The 20,449-nt window shown below is 46.6% G+C and overlaps 3 protein-coding genes across 10 annotated transcripts; 2 read left to right on the forward strand and 1 right to left on the reverse strand.

Moving 5' to 3' along the window:
- The first annotated feature begins 223 nt into the window (after nt 1-223).
- On the forward strand, nt 224-7,948 carry LOC122388887. Its single transcript, XM_043380377.1, has 6 exons — nt 224-409; nt 1,814-1,915; nt 2,351-2,481; nt 7,052-7,088; nt 7,550-7,745; nt 7,937-7,948. Exons 1-6 carry the CDS (start codon nt 330-332, stop codon nt 7,946-7,948), a joined length of 558 nt encoding a protein of 185 aa, XP_043236312.1. The 5' UTR covers nt 224-329.
- On the forward strand, nt 7,295-11,796 carry LOC122388905. The gene is made up of 2 exons (XM_043380399.1): nt 7,295-10,871; nt 11,200-11,796. The coding sequence occupies exons 1-2, from the start codon at nt 8,052-8,054 to the stop codon at nt 11,236-11,238; spliced, it is 2,859 nt and encodes a 952-aa protein (XP_043236334.1). The 5' UTR covers nt 7,295-8,051; the 3' UTR covers nt 11,239-11,796.
- On the reverse strand, nt 11,778-20,077 carry LOC122388906 (serine/arginine repetitive matrix protein 1-like). Of its 8 annotated transcripts, none has more exons than XM_043380403.1 (10): nt 20,026-20,077; nt 19,494-19,701; nt 18,544-18,633; nt 15,619-15,741; nt 14,758-14,928; nt 14,274-14,632; nt 13,861-14,071; nt 13,357-13,679; nt 12,666-13,053; nt 11,778-12,455 (listed from the first exon to the last, which is right to left on the reverse strand). In XM_043380403.1, exons 2-10 carry the CDS (start codon nt 19,521-19,523, stop codon nt 12,108-12,110), a joined length of 2,043 nt encoding a protein of 680 aa, XP_043236338.1. In that variant the 5' UTR covers nt 19,524-19,701; nt 20,026-20,077; the 3' UTR covers nt 11,778-12,107. The 8 variants fall into 8 exon arrangements, with proteins under 8 accessions (XP_043236338.1, XP_043236336.1, XP_043236341.1 ...); XM_043380401.1 differs by having other exon boundaries at nt 13,357-13,682; nt 20,026-20,067; XM_043380406.1 differs by lacking the exon at nt 20,026-20,077 and adding an exon at nt 16,206-16,253 and having other exon boundaries at nt 13,357-13,682; nt 19,494-19,808.
- Between the last annotated feature and the right edge of the window lie 372 nt (nt 20,078-20,449).

Below are 20,449 nucleotides of genomic sequence, written 5' to 3' on the forward strand. Positions count from 1 at the left end.
TCATAACACGGGTATTGATGAGGTCTTATTACGACGAGATACTGGGTCGATGAAGGAGGAAGGCGGTCCGTACCTATCCAAGCTTCATTACGAGCGCAATCTCAGCGCTCGATACCTTTCATCAGCCCTCATCCCAGACAGGCCGGGAGAGGAGCCGAGACAGTGTGTCTACAGGGGTCCAAGAGGAAGCGTCTGATAGGAGAGCACCTGAGCGCCAGTCAGAGCCTCCAGGACAGTCTGATAGGGAGCGCCTGGGAAGCGGATCAGCACCTCCTACCGTCTGGCAGGCAGCAATACTGGGAGAAGAGCTACCGTCCCGCGGTCGAGGGATGGCAGCTATGTTTAAGGAGACAGAACTTTGGTTCAAAAGCCTGAGGAAGCAAGATCAGCCTACTAGCAAACAGAAACGGTGAGATTGTGTCAATTGCTTAGGTTTAATTAGGAAAATAGTTTACTTACCGAATGCGAATCGATTGGTGACACTAAAGAGCACTCATTATTTAGAGAAGTGAACTTTTTTAGCCTTCCAGGCGGTGGGGGGGGGCAATTTTTTGCCCCCCCTTTAGTTTTTTCGATATATCTCGAGAACCGCTGCGCCGATCGTCACCAAACTTTCAGTACCCTCCCGTGAGCAGCTAGCACACATGGTGACCAAAAATTTTTCCAAAGGCTACGATAGGTTGGCCGCTAATGACGTCAGAGTGACGTCATTTTTGCCATTTTCGACCCAAAAAAAGGTTTCGCGGGAAGAGCTGTCAGGCCTACAGCTTTAGAGATACAGAAAAATGTTTTAGACGTAAAAGGTGTGGAATTAAAAGAGCTACAAAACTGCTATTTCGGTTTTTCGAATTTTTTGGATTTTGACCCTCAAAAATCAAAAAATAGATTTTTTGAATATAATAGCCAAAAAATCCAAAAAGTTTTTTGAATTTCAAAAAAAAACCGGAATATATGTGATAGCCCCTACCGCCTTCTATCTACATACCAAATTTGAGATCGATACCTCTTTTTTTGGCCAAGTTATAGCGAAAAAACTGTTCAAAATTGATGACGTCAAATTTTCAAACTCAATTTTTAGCAATTCTAGACCTCGTAGCGCAAAACAAAGACCACCATTAGACTCCCCGTGACGAGCTGCATCGAATCGATACCCATTTTATGCAAAAATATCAACTTTGAAATTTGACCTTTTTTGACCTGACCTTGACCTGACCTCCACCAGAAAGTGACCTAAATCGTACCTGATGGTCTTATAACCAACACCATTGAGTTGGAAATGAAAAACTGGCCATAAAACATGCATCGCATAACCTTAGTAAAGTTGGGCTCATGTGGTGACCCTTGGTGACCTTTGGTGACCTGACCTGTGACCTGACCTGGTATGACCAGTGACCTCTAATAGCAACATATGTACTAGACAACTGGCGCCTTATCGCTGATTTTCGACAAAATGCGTTTTACTCGGTGTTATAGCGCTTTCCCTAGAAGCCCCGTGAACGGTGAAACATTTTATCTTTGACCTGACCTGTGACGTCATCAGTGACCCCGAGGTCAATGAAATTTGGTTTCCCTCGACAAATTTGACAGGGCTATCGAACGCCGTTTGAATTTTCCGGATCCGTCCAGTAGTTTCGGAGATACGGGGGGGGCAAAAAAGTGCCCCCCCCCCACCGCGCGGAAGGTGGCTGGTAGGCCCACCGCCTGCCGGGTTAGAGCGGATTAGACGGGAAAGGCAAATCCTATTTATAACACTTATGCAGGTAATAACAAGGTGGGTACAGGTTTAACTACTTCATAATGTACCCGTTTTCAGGAAGTGCTGGTCGCTCTCACGCTCCCTGCCGGAGCTCGCGTGTGACCCATCGGACGTGGCCAGGACCCGCCAGAGCTCCCAGGAGAGCCGCCTTCGACGTCGGTATGGTGCCGCCCTTCCGTCAGATACAGAGTGAAATTACGAGGCTTATTGGATGAAAATGTGCACGGTGATGCTTAATTAATTGCCCCTCCACTACCTGAGTTCGTTTGACATGAGATAAAAAGATTGTGTGGTTTGAGCATGAAAAATTCTAGCCATTTGACTCAAGAGGTAGTAGGTACTTTATGATCGGAATTTTATGATAAATAAGCTCTTGATTACTTGTTGTCAGCAGCGAGGTAAAATGTTAAACAATATTGACATCCTGTTTATGTTAACATACACGAAGCCATACAATGCTGCACTAAGTCATGCATGCATTTAGTCGATCCTGTGAACTGCATTTTTATAGAAGTTGTATATTAGGTGTTATATTTGAGGTTATTCAGACAGGTTGCTCTCTGTTTCCGATGTGCCCTCTGTGCCGTGCCACAGGACGGTGCAGGTCCAGCGCCACCTGGAGGCCCTAGTTGAGCAGAGTCGCCGCCAGACGGCTCTGCTGCTGCGCCGCCAGCAGAGAGCCACCGCCGTCCAGAGGTTCCTTCGGCAGCCCATCGCCGCCCCGCGTGAGTTATTCTCGTCATTGGAATCACTGTCATTATTTGAAGGTACCTACCAAATGGAACCTATTCACTTTAGATTTGCTTCACCTGACTTCACCTGTTAGGGGAGAATCTCTCTGTTGGTGATCATGGCAAATAATTGAATGAATAAAATAAACCAATATCCAGTGTCCTATATCACCATTCTAATACTTGCATGTCCTATAGTGTACGGCCCTCCAGGTATTTAGTGGTTGGTTGCCAACATCACAATAAGCGATCTGCATTGATGAATACGTCTAATGGCTGTTGAAAACCATTGCTGAAGTGTGTGCACGAACCCTCTTCTCATTTCTATTGAGTCATTTTATAGGAGTGTCTCTGTCATTCAAAGTTATTACATCAAAAGGACATATAGGCTTAGGCTAACCAACCACCCTTTTGCTGGAGGGCCGTACATACATTGCTCGCGAGTCGTGAGGCTATCGCACGATCGACGGTAGTTCGCAGTTAAGATGGCAATCACCACCGGCGCCTGAGTACAAACTATGCCGCATGAGGGAAGTAGATCCAACTGCAGACTCACTGAGTCAGACTGCAACCGCTTGATGCAGCAGCCGTCTGCGCCTCAATGTAGAGTGTGCCGCATTACTGCTAGTAATTCAATCTGCGGCCGCTAGATGGCAACCGCAATCTGCGCCTCAATGTAGACTGTACCGCATGGCCATGAGAAGTTACATATGCGGCCGCCAGATGGCAGTAGCCATCATCGCCTAAATGTGGTATGTGCCGCATTTTAGTAGTAGTTGTATCAATGGCCGCTAGATGGCAGAAGCATCCGGCGCCTGAATGTAGACTGTGCCGCATACACGGTAGAAGTTCAATCTGCGGCCGCTAGATGGCAGGAGCATCCAGCGCCTGGATGTAGACTGTTCCGCATTACTCAGGTGACCGCGGCGAAAGACGAGAGGGCAGACGTTTGCTGCCGACAGGGGCGTCGCCGACGGGGGGGTCGGGGGGGTCGTGACCCCCCCACTCTTGAAAACTGGGGGTGTCGACCCCCCCACTTTTTGCGATGTTGAGTATGCTTTTTTAGCTTTTATGTCAGTGAAGCAGGCGTCAGCAACACCAACAAATACATCAGATTCAGAATCTCTTCAAGAGCTCCCTAAAGCTAATTAGCCAATTAGCTAAAGGTCAATTAGCTGTGGGCGGGGAACACCAGCACAACAATGTTTTTAAGTAGCCCCCATTCTAGTACCTTTTTATCCCTCAATGGATTGGACGCGCCAAAACTGCCCCGAGCGTTCGTCTGATCGTTTAAAAAAAAAAATGGTCGCAGTCGATTCGTCGGATCAGTACCCGTAACTACAAAACTACAAACTAGCCTCAGCCCCATGGCTACCATCATACCTAGCTGTACAGTGCACATGTAGGGGAAAGGGAGTCAGATGGAACCGTCTCGGGCTTTCGCAAAGAAGTCGCGCAAAAAGGAGCCGATTGCAACAAAACTTCCGGTGCGCTCGAGTTAATCAACTACTTAAAAATAAATCGATATCCCTGATTCAAATAAAGATGACCTTAGTTCACTTTTTCATAACATGCTTTTAATTTATAGGGTAGTTTTTGGAGCTGATTTTGAACTTAGCGCCCATCTGAGCATTTAAGAAGTAGTTGTGTTGCTTATAACATGTTAGGAAGCAATCGGTGGTGGTCATCCACTTTTAGGTAGGTACTGGTCGATCTGACCTGACCTGATCTACCCCAAATGCATGGAGTCATCATCTTCGTTCAAAACTAAGATAACATTCGTAATCAGAACCTCGAAAAACCATCACAACTTACATTCGTTAAACCTAACCTAACCTAACCTAACCTAACCTAACCTAACCTAACCTAACCTAACCTAACCTAACCTAACCTAATTAAGTTCTAGCAGGTCCCGAGTTTCTCTACTTATTGGCGATGACCTGAGTCCTGCGATGACCCGAAACCTTGTAAATGGGTATCATCGGCTTTCTCTCGTCACGGGCAGCATGCTCTTTTTTCCGAAAACCTCTAGAACGATCAGGGGTCGAAAGCATACCTCAGCGTTACTTTAGTAGGTATACGTTATACGTTAGCGACTGGGAAACCACCAATAGAAGGGCTACAGTGAAGCAGAAAACATATTCGATAGCTCTTTTAACGCTCTTTCGCTAGCTTCGCGTTAGATTTCATCTCAGGTCTATGTTTGGCCCATAAGAAGGCAAACAGCTAACTGGACAGATTCTGCCGAAACATCTGCTTTGCAATAACTTTAGATTCCGTGAATTTGTATGGTATGTACATAGGTTGTCTTGTCACCACCGTGTTGATCTCTTTGAGACGCGTCACATGAGTTAAAATTTGACCATTCAGAATTAACGTTAAAACGACCTCAGGTCAACGTTATGTCCTGATCGAAAAAGGACCTCCTGCTGCATATGAATGGATCCGTGTTGTTGAGCTGAACAGTGAACACCTTCCAGGTGCTGTCATCGCTCTACCGCGTCTTCGTCAAAAGTTGTAGAAAAAAAAAAAAATGCTGGTGGCCCTCGATGGACATTTCCACTAATGACCTTTCGAGTCATCACTCGCCATAAGTTGCACCCTGTCCCTGGCAACGATGAGCTGATTTGTCATGGCTCCAAAGATATTTTGTGTTTCTGACGAACTTTTTCAAAGCAGGAGGCATTCGTACTTTTTCTAATTTCTCATTATTTTCTAATGATGAGGTCACGTATTTGACCTGCCTTCAGATCATAGATGTAAATCCCCAGTTAGAATCATGAATTGCTGACACGTATAACCCCATACATTAGGTATACACTATACAGTGTACCAAATTTCGAAGTTATGGGAGAAAAGCTACAAGAATGACGAGAGGGGAAAGTTTTAAAGAGGCATACCGTATAACTGAACTTGACATGGCGACCTGACCAAGTGACCAGTGATAATTTTTACGCAAGTGATGTAGGTAGGTATACCTACCTAATAGGTTATACCAAATTTGGCGGCGCTGCGCGCCGATTTGTTACACGCGCACACACACACATACGCACGCACAAAACTGGGAAGTGTGGCAAAAAAACCCTACCCATCGGGTGAAGACTAGAAACCCGACCCCCCCCCCACTCAAAAATCCGTGGCGACGCCCCTGGCTGCCGATTTGCAGTAGCGGCGGAACACCTTCATTTAAGGGGGGGGGGGGCACTGCCTAATTTTGGTCCCATTCTTTCCATGCAACGCCCATAGGGCTAACGTTAAAATGCCAAAATGAAAAGGGGACACGGTGCCCCGGTGCCCTCCCCGTTCCGTCGCCTATGCGGCGATTTGTGCGAGTAGTTTGTTATAATACCGTGCAATTATTACGGTAGCACTGAACATTGACTCCGTCATTACATGAATATTCGATTTTTGTTGCCGTTCGTCATGACTTGTATTTGAATCACTGATCGTCATGAGAGTGGAAGAAAAATCGATTCCCGATGGTTGTCCTGCTGAAGATCAGCGTAAAAAAAAACAGCTACGACGAGCATTGCTTAAGTCATTGCTCAAGCAGTCACACATTAAGGAGCACTGAAGGGTGTCCCAGAAGTCTTGAAACTTTTTTATTTTTGTCGTGTGACCTTGCTATGCCACCGATTAAGGCAAATGACGCCTCAAACGAAAGAAAATGAACTGAAATTTTGTATTTTCATGCGTAGAGCACCACTTTAGTCAGGTGGCCCCCGTTGTGAGTCGCACAAGATTGAGCACGAGAGATCACGTTCTTCGCTGCCGCCAAGATCTCCCGGTTTGCGAAACACCGGTGTCGCCATGCCCGTTTCTGGTCAGCTTCAGAGCCTTATTTCATGAAGCGAGCCAGCCGCCAGGAAACAGAGTATTGGATCTCCGAGAAAACATTAGCAACATAATGATTTACTGATCAGAAAGTCTCCTGACATGTTTGCACGCATCCATTACGGAAATAAGGCTCAGCTGCTTGAGCACGCTAAGCAACAGCCCGTTGTAATCCTTTGATTCGTCGCATTATTATGGGGCTAAAACAAATATCAACCCGTCGGAAATATATGTCGCTAATATTATGTCCCTCGCTTCAGGGAATAAGACTCTGAAGCTGACAAGAAACGGGCATGGCAACACCGGTGTTTCGCAAACCGGGAGATCTTGGCGGCAGCGAAGAACGTGATCTCTCGTGCTCAATCTTGTGCGACTCACAACGGGGGCCACCTGACTAAAGGGTGCTCTACGCATGAAAATACAAAATTTCAGTTCTTTCTCTTTCGTTTGAGGCATGATTCGCCTTAATCGGTGGCATAGCAAGGTCACACGACAAAAATAAAAAAGCTTCAAGACTTCTGGGACACTGTATATAAGAGATGAGTTTATTCAAGCTCATGTTCAATGCCCGTCAGTCGTCACAAAATTCATCGGTTTTAGGGGCCAGGACGACATAACGAACTTCCGCAAAGCTCGTCAAGGAGAGGCGAGCCAACGAAAAAGCGCAATCTCGATTCACTCGGACTTATGTTTTACCTGCTATAGTGATTACCCATGTTGCTGTTTTCAGAGTTTACATGTGAGAACACGGAACAAGGAGATACCTGGTAAGAGGCGTATTTTTTGCATACACATTACAGAATCCTTGAGATAAGATTTTATTCAATAAGCATACCTATACTCTGTTCCGTTTCAAGTTTGCAGCCGAAGTGCCCTGCTGAAAGAAGTGCGTGATTTCTGTACATACAGCTCTTACATTTTAAGACGCGAATTCTTGAGCGGAGGAGCGACCTGCCGAAGAAACTCCAACTGCAAGCTTGATATGGAACAGACTATAGTACCTACGTTGGGGCTAAAATTGAGTAACTTTAATGTGCTTCTACTCTGTAGTTGGGTCATGTCCAACACTGCAACCACCAGGCATTTAACACTGTTCACATCTATATGATACAAAAAGTAAAGGAGGATTCGAGTTTCGTGTGGAGCCTGTCACTACTATTATTCCACCACCGTCTCGCCCCACTGTGCCGTTCTGCTGTGACAGCCGGACTACTGTGCTGCGTTTCAGCTGTCCGCTGACGGGCCCGTGCGGCTGCCGCGCCACCAGCGACCCCTCTGCTGAGCGGCTGGCGTGGCGACAGAGCGACCCCGACCTCTGCCGAGAGAGGACCTACCCGGGACTACCGTGCCGCGTGCCGTGCTGCGAGCCGTTCTACACGCAGCAGGCGGCGGCAGAGAACCACCGCTATCCGTGGCGAGGAGCGGCACAGAATCACGGTCCTACTCAGCAGCGCATAACGCCGAACTGTGACTCCTTGCCATTAGAGCTGAGCCAACACTACAGTCCTTCTCAGGGCGGAGTGGAGCAGAGCTCCAGGCCTCAACAGGGAGTGGCGAGATATTATAGTCACCCGCATCAGGACATCTCACCGAGTCATGCCTCTCCACGACCCAGCACACCATATAAACCTAACCTCTCCCAGCAGGAAAGCTTCCACCCTTCACACCAAGAAGGCATCTCCAACCACGGCTCCACGCAAAAGGGTGCTGCACAAAACCAAAATCCCTTTATGCAAGCATTCGGCACCACCCAGCGATTTTGTGGGTTAGCTCAGCAGCCAAAGGCGGAGACTGACGATCACCAAACCACTGCACAGACAGCTGCTCCAATGCGCGTTTGTTTCAAGCAACCACCAGAAAGTGATGTTCAACAAAACCGTCCAGTAGCGTCGGTACAACAGACAGCACAGACTAACGAAAACCTGCAGCGGGACGCCCCAACTGCTGGAATCCTGCAGCAGAACGCCCCAACAGCCGGAGTCCTGCAGCAAGACTCCCCAACTACCGGGATCCTGCAGCCGAAAGACCGGCCACGGCCGCCACCACATCCGGACAAGAAGGTTCAGCGGCGTGCATCAAAAGTTACATTTGATCCTATAGTGGTTCTCAAAATGGACAAAAACAGAGTGGAAGCATTACCAGAGGTAGCTGAACATGATGCAAATGAGATTTGCAATGCCAGATCACAAACTAGTGAACGTCAACTCATTTCTAAATCAGCTGAAAACACAAAGCCCACAACAACGAAACAAAAAGTGTTCACGGTGACATCAGTCATAAATAAAACTCGAACAGATCAGGGCCATCAGAGCGAGGAGACATCAGGAAACGATCCAAGCTTATTCCCAGAATGCAGAAAACGTACAGAGATGACCATCCAGCGCGAACAAGGCATGGGAAAGAGTCTCCAGGACATAGCGGAGCACGAACTTCAAGTCAAGATTTCAACTCAGCAGCCGACAGCAGACGATGGTGAGAATCAGTCTCCTTCATTCGATCATAACGACCAGGAGTGCTGCCAAGATGTGGACGCAGCAGCCAAGCTGTCAGTGGTGGGTCACCAATGCCGTATGAGCCCGCGTAGCCCTGCTAAGAAGATTAATGCAGTAAAGTCAGGAAAAATTAATGCCTTTGAAGACAACAAATCGTCGAATGCTGTTCCTCCAAACAACATATGTCAACAATCAGAAGAAACAGGGAAATCTGAAAGTGCAAAATCTGCAATGTCAAGCGGTCAAAATCAAACGTCAAAATGCATATATGAAGAGAAAAAGGATAAATACTTTCAAACTTCGCCTTTAAAAGATAGAGCATCCAGCCTTTCTGTCAGCAGCGCCACGGGTTTTCATCCACAAGACACGATGGGATGCTGTAACGAACCGTTTATGCCAGCGCCTTCGAAGGAAAATGTGTTTCCTAATGACCAGGCATCCGATGCCGCGCAGAGTATTCACAGCGATAAAATGGGCCAGACTCCCACTGTGGGATGTGATGCATCGCGACAAAATATTGTAGACGCAAACGAAAGACTTGCACCGAAGGAAGAGACCTTGACGAATACTGCTAAAGATGATCAGAAAGCATTCTTCATTGATATTACCACTGGTGAAAGTTGCACAATTGAATCTCTGTCATCTGATTCGTCCCGTTTCCGAGGCAACCGAACGCTATTCCTTCGACAGCTACTCAGTCAACAGAAAATGGAGGAAGCTGAACACAAACCAAAGACAAAGTCTCCACGACCAGCCCGCAGACGATCGGCTAGTCAGGGCAGAGTAGAAAATGTCGAGAGGGGGATGGACGCCCGTCTTCATAAGGCCAGTAAAACGATACAGCATTTGCCATTACTACAAAGTGGAGAGCGTACCGAAGTGCCATTCGTTGTACCAGCTCAGCCATCGGCACATTTTGACCTCAGATGCTACCGAAACCATGACTGCGCAGGCGAACTGCATGGGTCACCGCAGATGAGAGGGAGACGTAATGCCACTGAAAGGCAAAACTATATAGCGCACTGGAAAGGAAGTAACATTTGCAGAGCTCAGAGCTGTAGCATGGCCCCTCAACCCTTGCTGCAACTTGAGACCAAGCTCGACGCAGGTCACCACGCTTCGCCAGTCGACGGTTGGACACGTCGATGTCTCTCAGGTCAAAACCAATGCGTTAGGTCGGATGCCGATGACCATGCAGGCGCGTCTTGTGCTCCACAAGCCCATACCAGCCATAGCCACGTGATGAACGAGGACTGTGTTCATTCAGTATCGACGATCACAAAGTATGAAACACCGTGGTGTTCTTGGTCCAGCTCATGCGATCCTAAAGAAAGAATTGCTCAGCACCACGGCTCTGAGCCATCAGATCGTAGTCTTGAGAAGTCCTCTAGACACGTTTCGGCCAGTGATGCCGAGGTCCAAGAGATGTTAACGTTCGGACAAGCTGATGGGGAATCACAGCCAGGAACAGATTCGTTGCATACAGTCACAATACAGACTCCCCTCACTATTGATGAATCTCGTGCAGAAATAAGGGGTCCACATCGTTATAATGGCCCTCTATCGAAGAATCCCTATGCCGATCACTCAAAAGAGTTCGTGTCCTTGCCTGACGCTCAGCAGCTCCTAAGCACAGAGGAACGAGCGGAAGATGAAACAAGCCGGCAAAGGATGACTCTCGGACCCACGACTCTCCTGACAATGGATGAAACCACTTCACAGATGGATCAGACTGGCTCTTGGCTTCAGGACACCGCGATCTCCAATACATCGCCACTTGAAGAATCTAGAGCCTCCAACCTTTTCAGCCAAACGCAGCCACGCGACCAAAAACGTTCTGGAGCCAGTAAAGGAAAACCGAGGGTCTCCCTGCTGGGCCGGGGGCAGGGGGTCACATCTAGAGGTCTTCCCTCCGCAGACGCGAAGAACTGGACGAGTGTGACGCTGGTGTCACCGCAGAACATGGAGATGACGTTCTCTCTGAGCACACATCTGCCCGACATCAGCGACCGACGCGGCCAGAGCCGACCACGTCAGCGGGCCAGCCGCGAGGACAGCGTGAGTTTCAGTCCCTGAGCTGTCCTTGTAGCTGAGCACAACAGAACTCACAGTATACCTACTCTCATTAAAACATTTATGTGAAGGCAGTCCCATCAACATAATTCCAAATGGAAATGTTGACTGATTCGCGTTGCAGAGTTTCACAAATGACAGAAAGACAGAGATTATTGGCATCCGCCCCACAATAGCATTGCAGTTATATTGAGTCATTGAGGTGAACGATATCTACAAAACTGTTTATCTATTCCGTGTGATAACCATGCAACCACGTTCCTACACCCTCAACCGAAAGGCCGACAATTTACTCTGTGTCACTGTGCTTCAGGGCCTGGGAGATCCCGCCACCCCATCGCAGCACCGATGAGTCACACGATGTCGCGTCTGAAAGTTTCGCGCGGGAAAGATCTGGTTACAGGAGCACCATCGAACGTCGCCAGCCCCACCGCCGAGCGTGAACCAGACGGCAGACCTGTGTCGTTCTCGTGGTGTTCTTTCCTACAGCTATCAGCTGCCTGCAGTGCAGTGTCCCGTGATGTGAGTGAAGATTGCTAGCTTTGCGCTACTGTCGTTCACAGCTAATGCCGTCCACGACTAGTACTATAGGGTTACCATTATCGACAAATGAGAGCAGGAAAACAATGAATTGGGGAAATATAAAATGAGAGCGTTAACAAATTGAAAGACGAATGGAAGACTAGACGATGTAACATGTTTTATTGTGGTGTGAAAGTGTATACAAATATGTCGTGAATCTTCGGCAAAGGGGCAGCATTGGACCAGATTGGCGCTGTGGACTTGTTCGTCAAAATTGTCAGTAACACTCACTAGGTCGATGTTATCCATTCGATCGGTATGTCAGGTTTAGCACTCACAAAGAACTGATTTCCAACCGCAAACATAATAAACGACAATGACCGGTGTATTTCAGTGTCCAGGGGTCTGTGTAAAAACTGACTTTCAAGAAACAAGACAACGTGACCACTTCGAAATCAGGCAAACAAATGCTGCGGCGTCACTCACAGTCCAAAGAGCACGGAAGAGCCTGACACCAGTCGCAGCGCGGGAACTGACCGTCCGTGTGGTAATGTGGTCAGCCGATGGCCAATTCGGGTAGTACACACACTGCTTGCCAATGGTGATCGCGTCGACACGTGAACAACCCTCCCCACAAGACACTGCAACATCTCCCAGAGTTCACAATAGCGCGACTCCACCCAGTGGAGGTAGACCAGCTCACTCCTCACTATCGTCCGACGAGGAGCCCTCGTCAGACTCGCTGGCCGATTCATGTTTCTGTCCTTTGCTCTTCATAGAGCGCAACGCTTTTTCACGGAGTTTCTTCTCCAACTCCTCCAGATTCCCTTCATCACTTGACGACGAATCCGCATCGTCGTCGTCGTCGCTATCACCCCGTCTCGACTTCCGACTGCTTTTTTGTTTGGGCCTTTCTTCTTTATCATCCTCTTCATCGTCATCACTCTCATCGCTTTCGCTGTCATCTCGACGGCGACGCTTTTCCTTCTTACGCTTCTTGGCTTTATCTTTCTTTTTCTTTGCTCTCCGTTTTTCTTCTTCGGAGTCCTGTAAAGTAAAAAATGGGAATAAATCACACATGACACGCACATCGGCATCGCACATGAAATGTTTGCCCAACCAGTAGGCATGAGGCTCCAGGGTGATTAAGCGTACTTTACACAGACATGACATTCCGTGTTAGGGGTTCAGGGACGTAATGACAGTGTAGCCATGACGCCCCCATGAACAATTTCAATAGACAATCATATATCCCACCTCTTCCTCGGATTCGCTTTCGTCCGTGCTGGGCTTCCTGCGTTTCCTACTTCTGCGTTTCTTCTCCACCTCCTCTTCTTCCTCGTCTTCCTCCTCACTGGAGCTTTCCTCCTCCTCTGAGCTACTGGACACTTCCTTCTTCTTCTTCTTGCGCCTGGGCTTCCTATCCTCCTCTGACTCCGCGCTGGATGCGCTGGCCGACGACTCTTCTGACTCGCTCTCCTCGCCTGAGGAGCTGGACGAGGGCTCCGGCTCGCGGCGGGATGACGGCGCCGGCCGCCGACTGGTGGCCGGGGGTGGCGGAGACTCCCCGCGCCGCCCGGCACGCTGTGAACGGACTGGCGCCGGAGCAGCCACACGCTCCCTGCTCTCGCGGCGGGGCGGTGACCTGTAGACACAGTGATAAAGTGAGGTGACGGTTAGGCTAGAGAGATTTTGTGGATAAATCCATAAAGGAACAGACGAGCAGTAATAACAACACAGAAAGAAACCGGCAGCGCAGAGAGACAGAAAAGCTGTAGAGTGACCCACCATACAATGAAAGGGATGATGAGGTAAGGCAGAGACGTTGTACTCAAAACGAAGATAAATAAGTGTAGCATACAACAATAAACAGCAACAATGCAAAAAGTGAAAAGTAACATCAAGAAAGACCGGCGAGGCCGATACATGACGGAATCAAGCAGCCTACCTCCTGCGCGGTGACCGACGCCTCGGAGACCGCTCCCTGTCTCTGCGGACCAGCGGCTCGCGGTCGCGCTCCTTGTCTCGCCGGTCGCGTCGGTCCCTGTCGCGATCGCCGTCGCGGTCTCTCTCCCGGTCGAGGTCCCGGTCCCTGACGCGCCGGTCGCGGTCTCTGTCTCGCTCGCGGTCCCTGTCCCTGTCGCGATCTCGGTCTCTCTCGCGCTCCCGGTCCCGCTCCCGAGGCCGCCGATCCCGGTCGTAGGACCCGGATCGGTTGCGGCGACGTTCTCGGGAGCGAGATCTGTCCCGGCCACTCCTCGAGCGATCGTGCTTCTGAAACCAAGGAAAGAGCGTGAGCGGCTTGGCATTCACATACCACACATGGTGAAAACTCAGCTAAAACAGCACACACTTTCATTGCAAAAAATATGGGCTTACATCAAACGAGTTTTCACAATAGTATCTGTTACATATAAAATGCATAGTTACCTAGTCTAAAACTCATGCGTACCTTTTCGAGCTCAACATCTGATTCTTTATTTGAACGATACTTCCTCTTCTTTTGAATGGTGTCCTCCTTCTTCTTTATTTCAAAGTCGTCGGATTTCTTCGAGTCTGACTCCGGTTCCACCTTGACAGCCTCTGCTTTCACGTTTGACTTTTCCTTTCCATCTTTCGTGGCATCCTGCTTGTCAGCGGCTTCCGTTGGCGCATCGGTAGACCTACGAATTTAAACAAGGTGGCATCGCGTCAACAGTGTCGACTCTTGAAAGGCTTTACGACTATATTGCACTATTTCGCATGTTTTTCGACCCGATACGAATATAAATTTATCTACCTAAAGAATAATACTGCATAGTAAAGCAAACAATAGCACATCGCAGCAAGACAAAAATAAGACTAACACAAGCATCCATTTCTCACCTATCATTTTCAGACGCTGCCGCTTCCTTTCGGGCTAGAGAGGCAGCAACCTCAGCCGCCTGAGCGACGGCCGCCTCCATAGTCGCAGCATGTGCGGTCGAGCCGTTGGTGGGTTCGGTGGCGCCCTGTTCGGGCACCTGCTCATCAGACCGGGCGGCGCCGTCGCCCGAGCCCCGCTCTCGGCGCGGCGAGCGGCTGCGGCTCTTGCTCCGGGAGCGCCGCCGCCGCCGCCCGCTCCGCTCCCGGGACCGCGAGCGAGACTGACGTCGGGCGTGACTGACATTGAGCTCCTTCTCGACACGCTCGCGCTCAGCCTCCACCTGCCGGCGGATGTCCTGCTCCAGGCGTGCCTGGTCCTCCTAAAATGACGATAAACAATGGGACGTTCGCGTATCGTTAATATCATGTATGCATAGCTCATCAACACAACCACTTTCACAGCTTGCGTGCACCAATGATAGCAGTCCGATTGAAATATACGTACATTTCGTCGCCGGATCTCTTCCTTCTTTTGTTCGATGAAACTGTCAGGAATGCCACTTGGATTCATGGTCGCTGAACTGAGCAGTCCCCAAAGCTCATGCAGGAAAACACGAGCATTTTTGCCGTTGAGGAACCCTGTCAAGTTGATCTGCATCTTCTTTGGATCTGGGTTCTGAAAGCAAGCAACAAGTCTGAACTGGACACAACATTTACAATGCACCGTGAAGATACCCGAAACTAAATGGCTTGGACGATCGCTAAGCCAGCCATTTCAACATCGTTAGAAAATGTTAGCTGCTTAGCATCAGCGGATCGGTATTATGCTTTAGAGGCTTTATATATCTTTGCAACAAAGAAAACGTTCGATAAACGACCTACTCTGCTCGGAAGCTTCATCCCTTCACCCTGATATTGACTATAATCAGCACGGCTTCGTCACGTCTTATTGGAGCTAACCTATAGACAAAATGCGAACAAACAAAGATATATGATTTAGTAGCGATGGAAGTTAATAACTTATACAATATATACTGAGGTATATGCTTACTAAATACTTGTATACTAAAGCAAGTATCAAAGAAAAAGCTACTGGTGCATCAGGGTGACCGTCATGTCACGAGCTATGTGTTAAACCAGAGACGTAAGAATAGTTTAGCTTATAAAACCTCCGCAGTGAAAGGCCGAATTACACTGAAACTTGGCGCATCGGTGGGCACCTACAATGTTTTCCATTTACTGATTTTTATAGGTAATAAGAAATACAGCAATCAAAGACCACAGCCTTATTTTAAAAGGTTCAAGCAAACTCGAAAGCGGCACTGATCAGTTCAACACTTATGAGAGAACCCTCCATCAAGAGTACCCTTTCTTCCAGCTGGTTGAAGACAAACTCAATGACGACGTCATCTTCGATGCCCAACAGCTGCGTGATCCGCTGGGTGATCCACGGCTTCAGAACATCAAGCTTCACGCGGGTCATGTCGACCTGAAAGGAATATGGTGGGATGCGTGTTACATACACGCCATGACATCAGCGTGGAAGCACCCATCGGATTTAAACAATAAGACCGCCAGTTTAGATATTGCAAACTCAGGCTAATGGATTCAACATTCAGGCTAGCGGGTTGTGTTCAACACACTACAGAAATGTCTTATGATGGCGCATGATGGCCTTTGAAGGGACTTTAACATATAATGAAAAGATACATTTCGGATATGCCTAACATGACATTGAGTCAACAAAATTATATTTATTTTTAACATTCCACATGTATGCAAAGCAACACAACAACAAGTGGCAGCACTAGCAGAAAAGTAAGTTGACGGTGAGCGTTATTATTTTATTCAGCAAGTAACGCACCTCCGAAATTACCGACGTGTTGAATGTTACAGGCATCTGAACTAGCAATCAGTTGAACAGTCTGTTACGTTACCTATGTACGGCCTTACCTGGGTCGGCACTAGAGTGTGTCATCGCTCAACTCGACCGCGGTACAACTAGTCGGCCCCAGGATGAAAATGAGAATAGACCAGTAAAACATTGACCAAAGGACGTGGCTTCACACCACCATCGCAACTAACACTTCACGTGATAAAATACACATTACAGTTTCAAGGGAACATGTCTAATTGATTTATGTTAATCCATTTCTGATAAGATGCTGGGACCTGACCAATGAATAAACACCACTGTAGAGGACGCACGTTGGCAGGAAATTCAAGGAGTGCAAAACAGGAAAGAAACAAATTGTGAAGTTTCTGTACAGTCATATAGCTATCCAATAAGACTGTGAACGCTGATGACATACATATCTAATGCATTAACACAATGACCGTTCACTGTTCTTTGCTTCCAAAGCATCAATAAATGCTTTCTTATAGCTATATCATTATTAGGACGTTTCGTAGCTAATGCGCATCACAAATGTTGGTACTGCACTAGCATAGCACACCATCATCCATATTAAATTAAATACGATAGAGAACTTTATAAAATACGTTTCTCATAAACATCAAACATTTCCGGTCCAGAGTCCCACCATCAAACTGATCATTAGACCGAAGGGTAGCGTTGATTGAGCACTGTTTAAACCCAAAAACATAAAGAGGGATACTGTTATTACCAGTTGTCTGCTGGGAACACACAAATATAAATATTATGTGTCTGTGTTTCCAAAATCAAGTGTACCTACTACCTTTAAAAGGTTTTAAAACAGTCGTTGAGTGGTAATAATGAATAAACCTTAACCCTCGTCCGTATGGGGGGGGGGGGGGCGAACGGAATAACTCGCGTAAAAAGCGGCCGATCGCGACGAAACATTCAGTACCCTCGAGTCAATCAATTTCACACCTACTCTGAAAATGTCATGACCCTGATCCAAATGACCTTTGACCTGTGACCTATTTCTTGAGGCCATGTTTGACTGGAATCGCGATTCGGCGTATATCGGCTTGCATCAGCCGCGCGTTTGCAGTCTTTTCGTGGTTTCAAGCGTTGAAACATGCGATATGATGTTGGTCCCATGCATTAGGGTGGGTGTCAAGGTCACCTGAAGGTCAGGTCAAGTCATTGACCTCGGCTCACTTTTTCGAGTTTTACATGTTTCTAGGCTAGTTTTTGGAGCTGAATTCGAATTTGGCAACCATTTGAACATTTACGAAGTAGTTTTGGTGCCTTCGTTACATGCCACGAAGCTGTCAGAGGCGGTTGACACCTACTACGAATACCCGGCAGGACCCCTACTGGTTGACCTGACCTGACCCGACCTGGCCTAAATGCATGAAGAAATCATCTGTGATCAAAACTAACATGATATTCGTGATCAGCACCCCAAAAAACATAAAAGCCACACATTACAACTTCCTAACAGGTCCCGATTTTCCTGGCTCTTGGGTCATTGAAGGAAGGTCAACAAATGACCTAGGACCTTGAAATTGGGAATCATCGGCTTCCTCTCGTCACGGGCAACACGCTCGTTTTTTCCGCGAAACTCTATCTCGATCAGGGGCTAAACGGCAAGGGGGGAGGATCCAACGGACCCCCCTTATACGTTCGCGGCTGGAAAAAAACACCAATACGGGCGAGGGTTAATCCTCCATAATGTCACCACTCTGCAAAATGTGATACAGGAGGACAAAGTAGTACTGATTTTACTGCAAGACCATATTTTGAGACTAAATGAGATTGGGCACAAGACTTAAGCTTTGCAAGGGTTGAACTAAGTTGTGCTAAAAAAAGAATAATAATGCTTATAATCCATTTAAAGACCATGGCTTAACACAAACACAAGCTTTTGAATAAACTTTTTGAATGAATACACACAAATTTGAATGACTGGAAAACCAAGGAATGCTAAGTCAAATGACAGAAAAAGTCAATTTTCTATGCTGGGTAAGTGTACTATAATTTTATGTGCATATCATTCATGAAAAATAATATGCAAGTGAAGCAATAAGTCTCCACACAGATGACAACTTTTGCCTATCATTTGTTTTACTACAACTACATGCTCAAATTTGGGAGCTGGCACAGGTCTACTTTGAGGTTTAGTGCCCTTTTTGATAAACAATGATATGACTTATGCTATCAATGAACTTTTCTCCACTGACCATCAACTTACTACAACCTGAGATTGTTGACATACAAAATTTGTATCCTTCTTTTCATTTTTGGCACCACTGATTGATGCTGTCTGGATGGTGAAAGGTTGTTTCAATAGGGTGATGGGAGAGTTTGGAGACCAAAAACACAGACAACAAAAACAAAAGCACTGAAAACTGTAGGTACCTTCTTTGTTAGGTTATCTGAGAACCTCATTTGCTTCATCATTTTCTTTTCCTTGTCGCTGAAGCGGTTGTCCTGCTCAGCAGATGTACCCTGAAAAAGGAAAACAGTAGGGGCATGCCCCACTGTTAGCACCTGCTTTTATCCATCATGTGCACTCACCACCACAAGCTAACTATAAAAAATGCAACACAAAGGACTGAATGAGAGGTGGAATGACATTACCACTAGAATTTGATCATCTACCTGCTCATTAAATGTCTTCCTGATAATGCTTTGGCATAATAACACACAACAGAAGAATAGCAAATATCATGACATAAAAATGAAAAGAAACATTCAATCAATAATGACAGAAGGATGAATCAAAACTGCTGCCCTTTCTATGCTGAATAGATGGCATTGAAAGGTGCAATCCAGTGAAGGTAAGCTGCTGAAATAGGGCAACAATCACAACAACAACAAAAAAGGCAGTCATGGTCATTACCTACTGTGCAGCAAAGCAAAATTATATCCATGACCTTCAAAGGCACATAAATGAGTTCACTTGATAGGTATTTCAAAGAAAAAAAGATAAAACAAAAATGCAAACACTTGTGAGAACACCAATATTATCATAGTTGCAGAACTCTGCCATCAGGGGTTGGGGTGCTCACGCTCAAGTGACCTCAACCATTCACATCAGTGGCAGTTAGGGCTTCAGTACCCCTATAGTGTTACCATGTAGATACCAAAACTTTGCAATCCTGCACTTATCATCTATCCATTATTGTGCAACCTTATTTGAAATAATGGTGGAAACACAGGTTGAAACTTGAAACTGAGCACACCAATCGAATAGGTACCAAAAAACATATTTTAAAAAACTTTACACGGCATCCATTTACTGATAAACCTGTGGAAATTATTATCTAATTCATAAAGGCATGCACCAAATAAAAAGGCTTAACAACTCTCACCCGGAAAAAGCCTGCGTCTGCCATCTCTCCCTTTGAACGAGGCTACGACGAGGCTGAAGCAGTAAAAATGAAAAGCTGGAGCCGCAGAGGCGGTAAGCTTGAGCTTTGATCTTCAGTGAGCGACTGCTAACTACGGCACTCCCCTCTGAACCATTCTTTCTCAAGAATCACAGTGAAGCGGTACGTTAGACACTCATCTCATCTTATGGAAAAAAATAAAGCAAATTTTCTTTTTGAACTGCCAAGCCTAGGTGATTTATTTTCATAATAAGCATGTCATGCTCTATCTATACGTTCATAAAGTTGGCTTCAAATTCGGATTCGGATTCCAGCACCACATTCGTGGAAAAAATGACAAAAACGGACCCCTCAGATTCGATTTAAATTAACAGGATAGATAGAGCAGGACATGCTTATTATGAAAATAAATCACCTAGGCTTGGCACCCCCTAGGAACTGAGGAATCTTAGGTCAAAGTTCAAGGTCATTCTCGGCGGACCCTTTGGATTCTCGTAAAAATTGGTACAAATATAGTCCATGAAGAGCTGATTTCAAAAATATCAGTTTCTTACTTTGGCAAGCAGCACGAACTGATATATAGTAGGTCAAAGGTCAGAATCAAGGTCACGTATGTGTAATACAGGAAGTGGAAGTGATCACGTGGCCAGGTGAGAAAGGAGGACCCCTTAGATTTCAATAATTTTTTGTTTAATGATGCAACCAATGTTGGAAATGCTACTGCTGGTTTTTCTTGTTTTGGCAAGGTCAAACTACGGAGAAATAACGGGTCAAAGGTCAAGGTCATTTTTAGCGGACCCTTTCGATTCACATATAAATTTTTATCCCAATACAATTTTTAATGCTGGTTATTATTCTGCGTATTGTTAGGTTTGGCAGGTCTTAAATTATTTTAAAATATTTAAATAATTTTACCTTCAATTCACCTATCC

The sequence above is a fragment of the Amphibalanus amphitrite genome, unplaced genomic scaffold (assembly GCF_019059575.1).
Source record: "Amphibalanus amphitrite isolate SeventyFive unplaced genomic scaffold, NRLGWU_Aamphi_draft 000338F_arrow, whole genome shotgun sequence".
Taxonomy (NCBI): domain Eukaryota; kingdom Metazoa; phylum Arthropoda; class Thecostraca; order Balanomorpha; family Balanidae; genus Amphibalanus; species Amphibalanus amphitrite.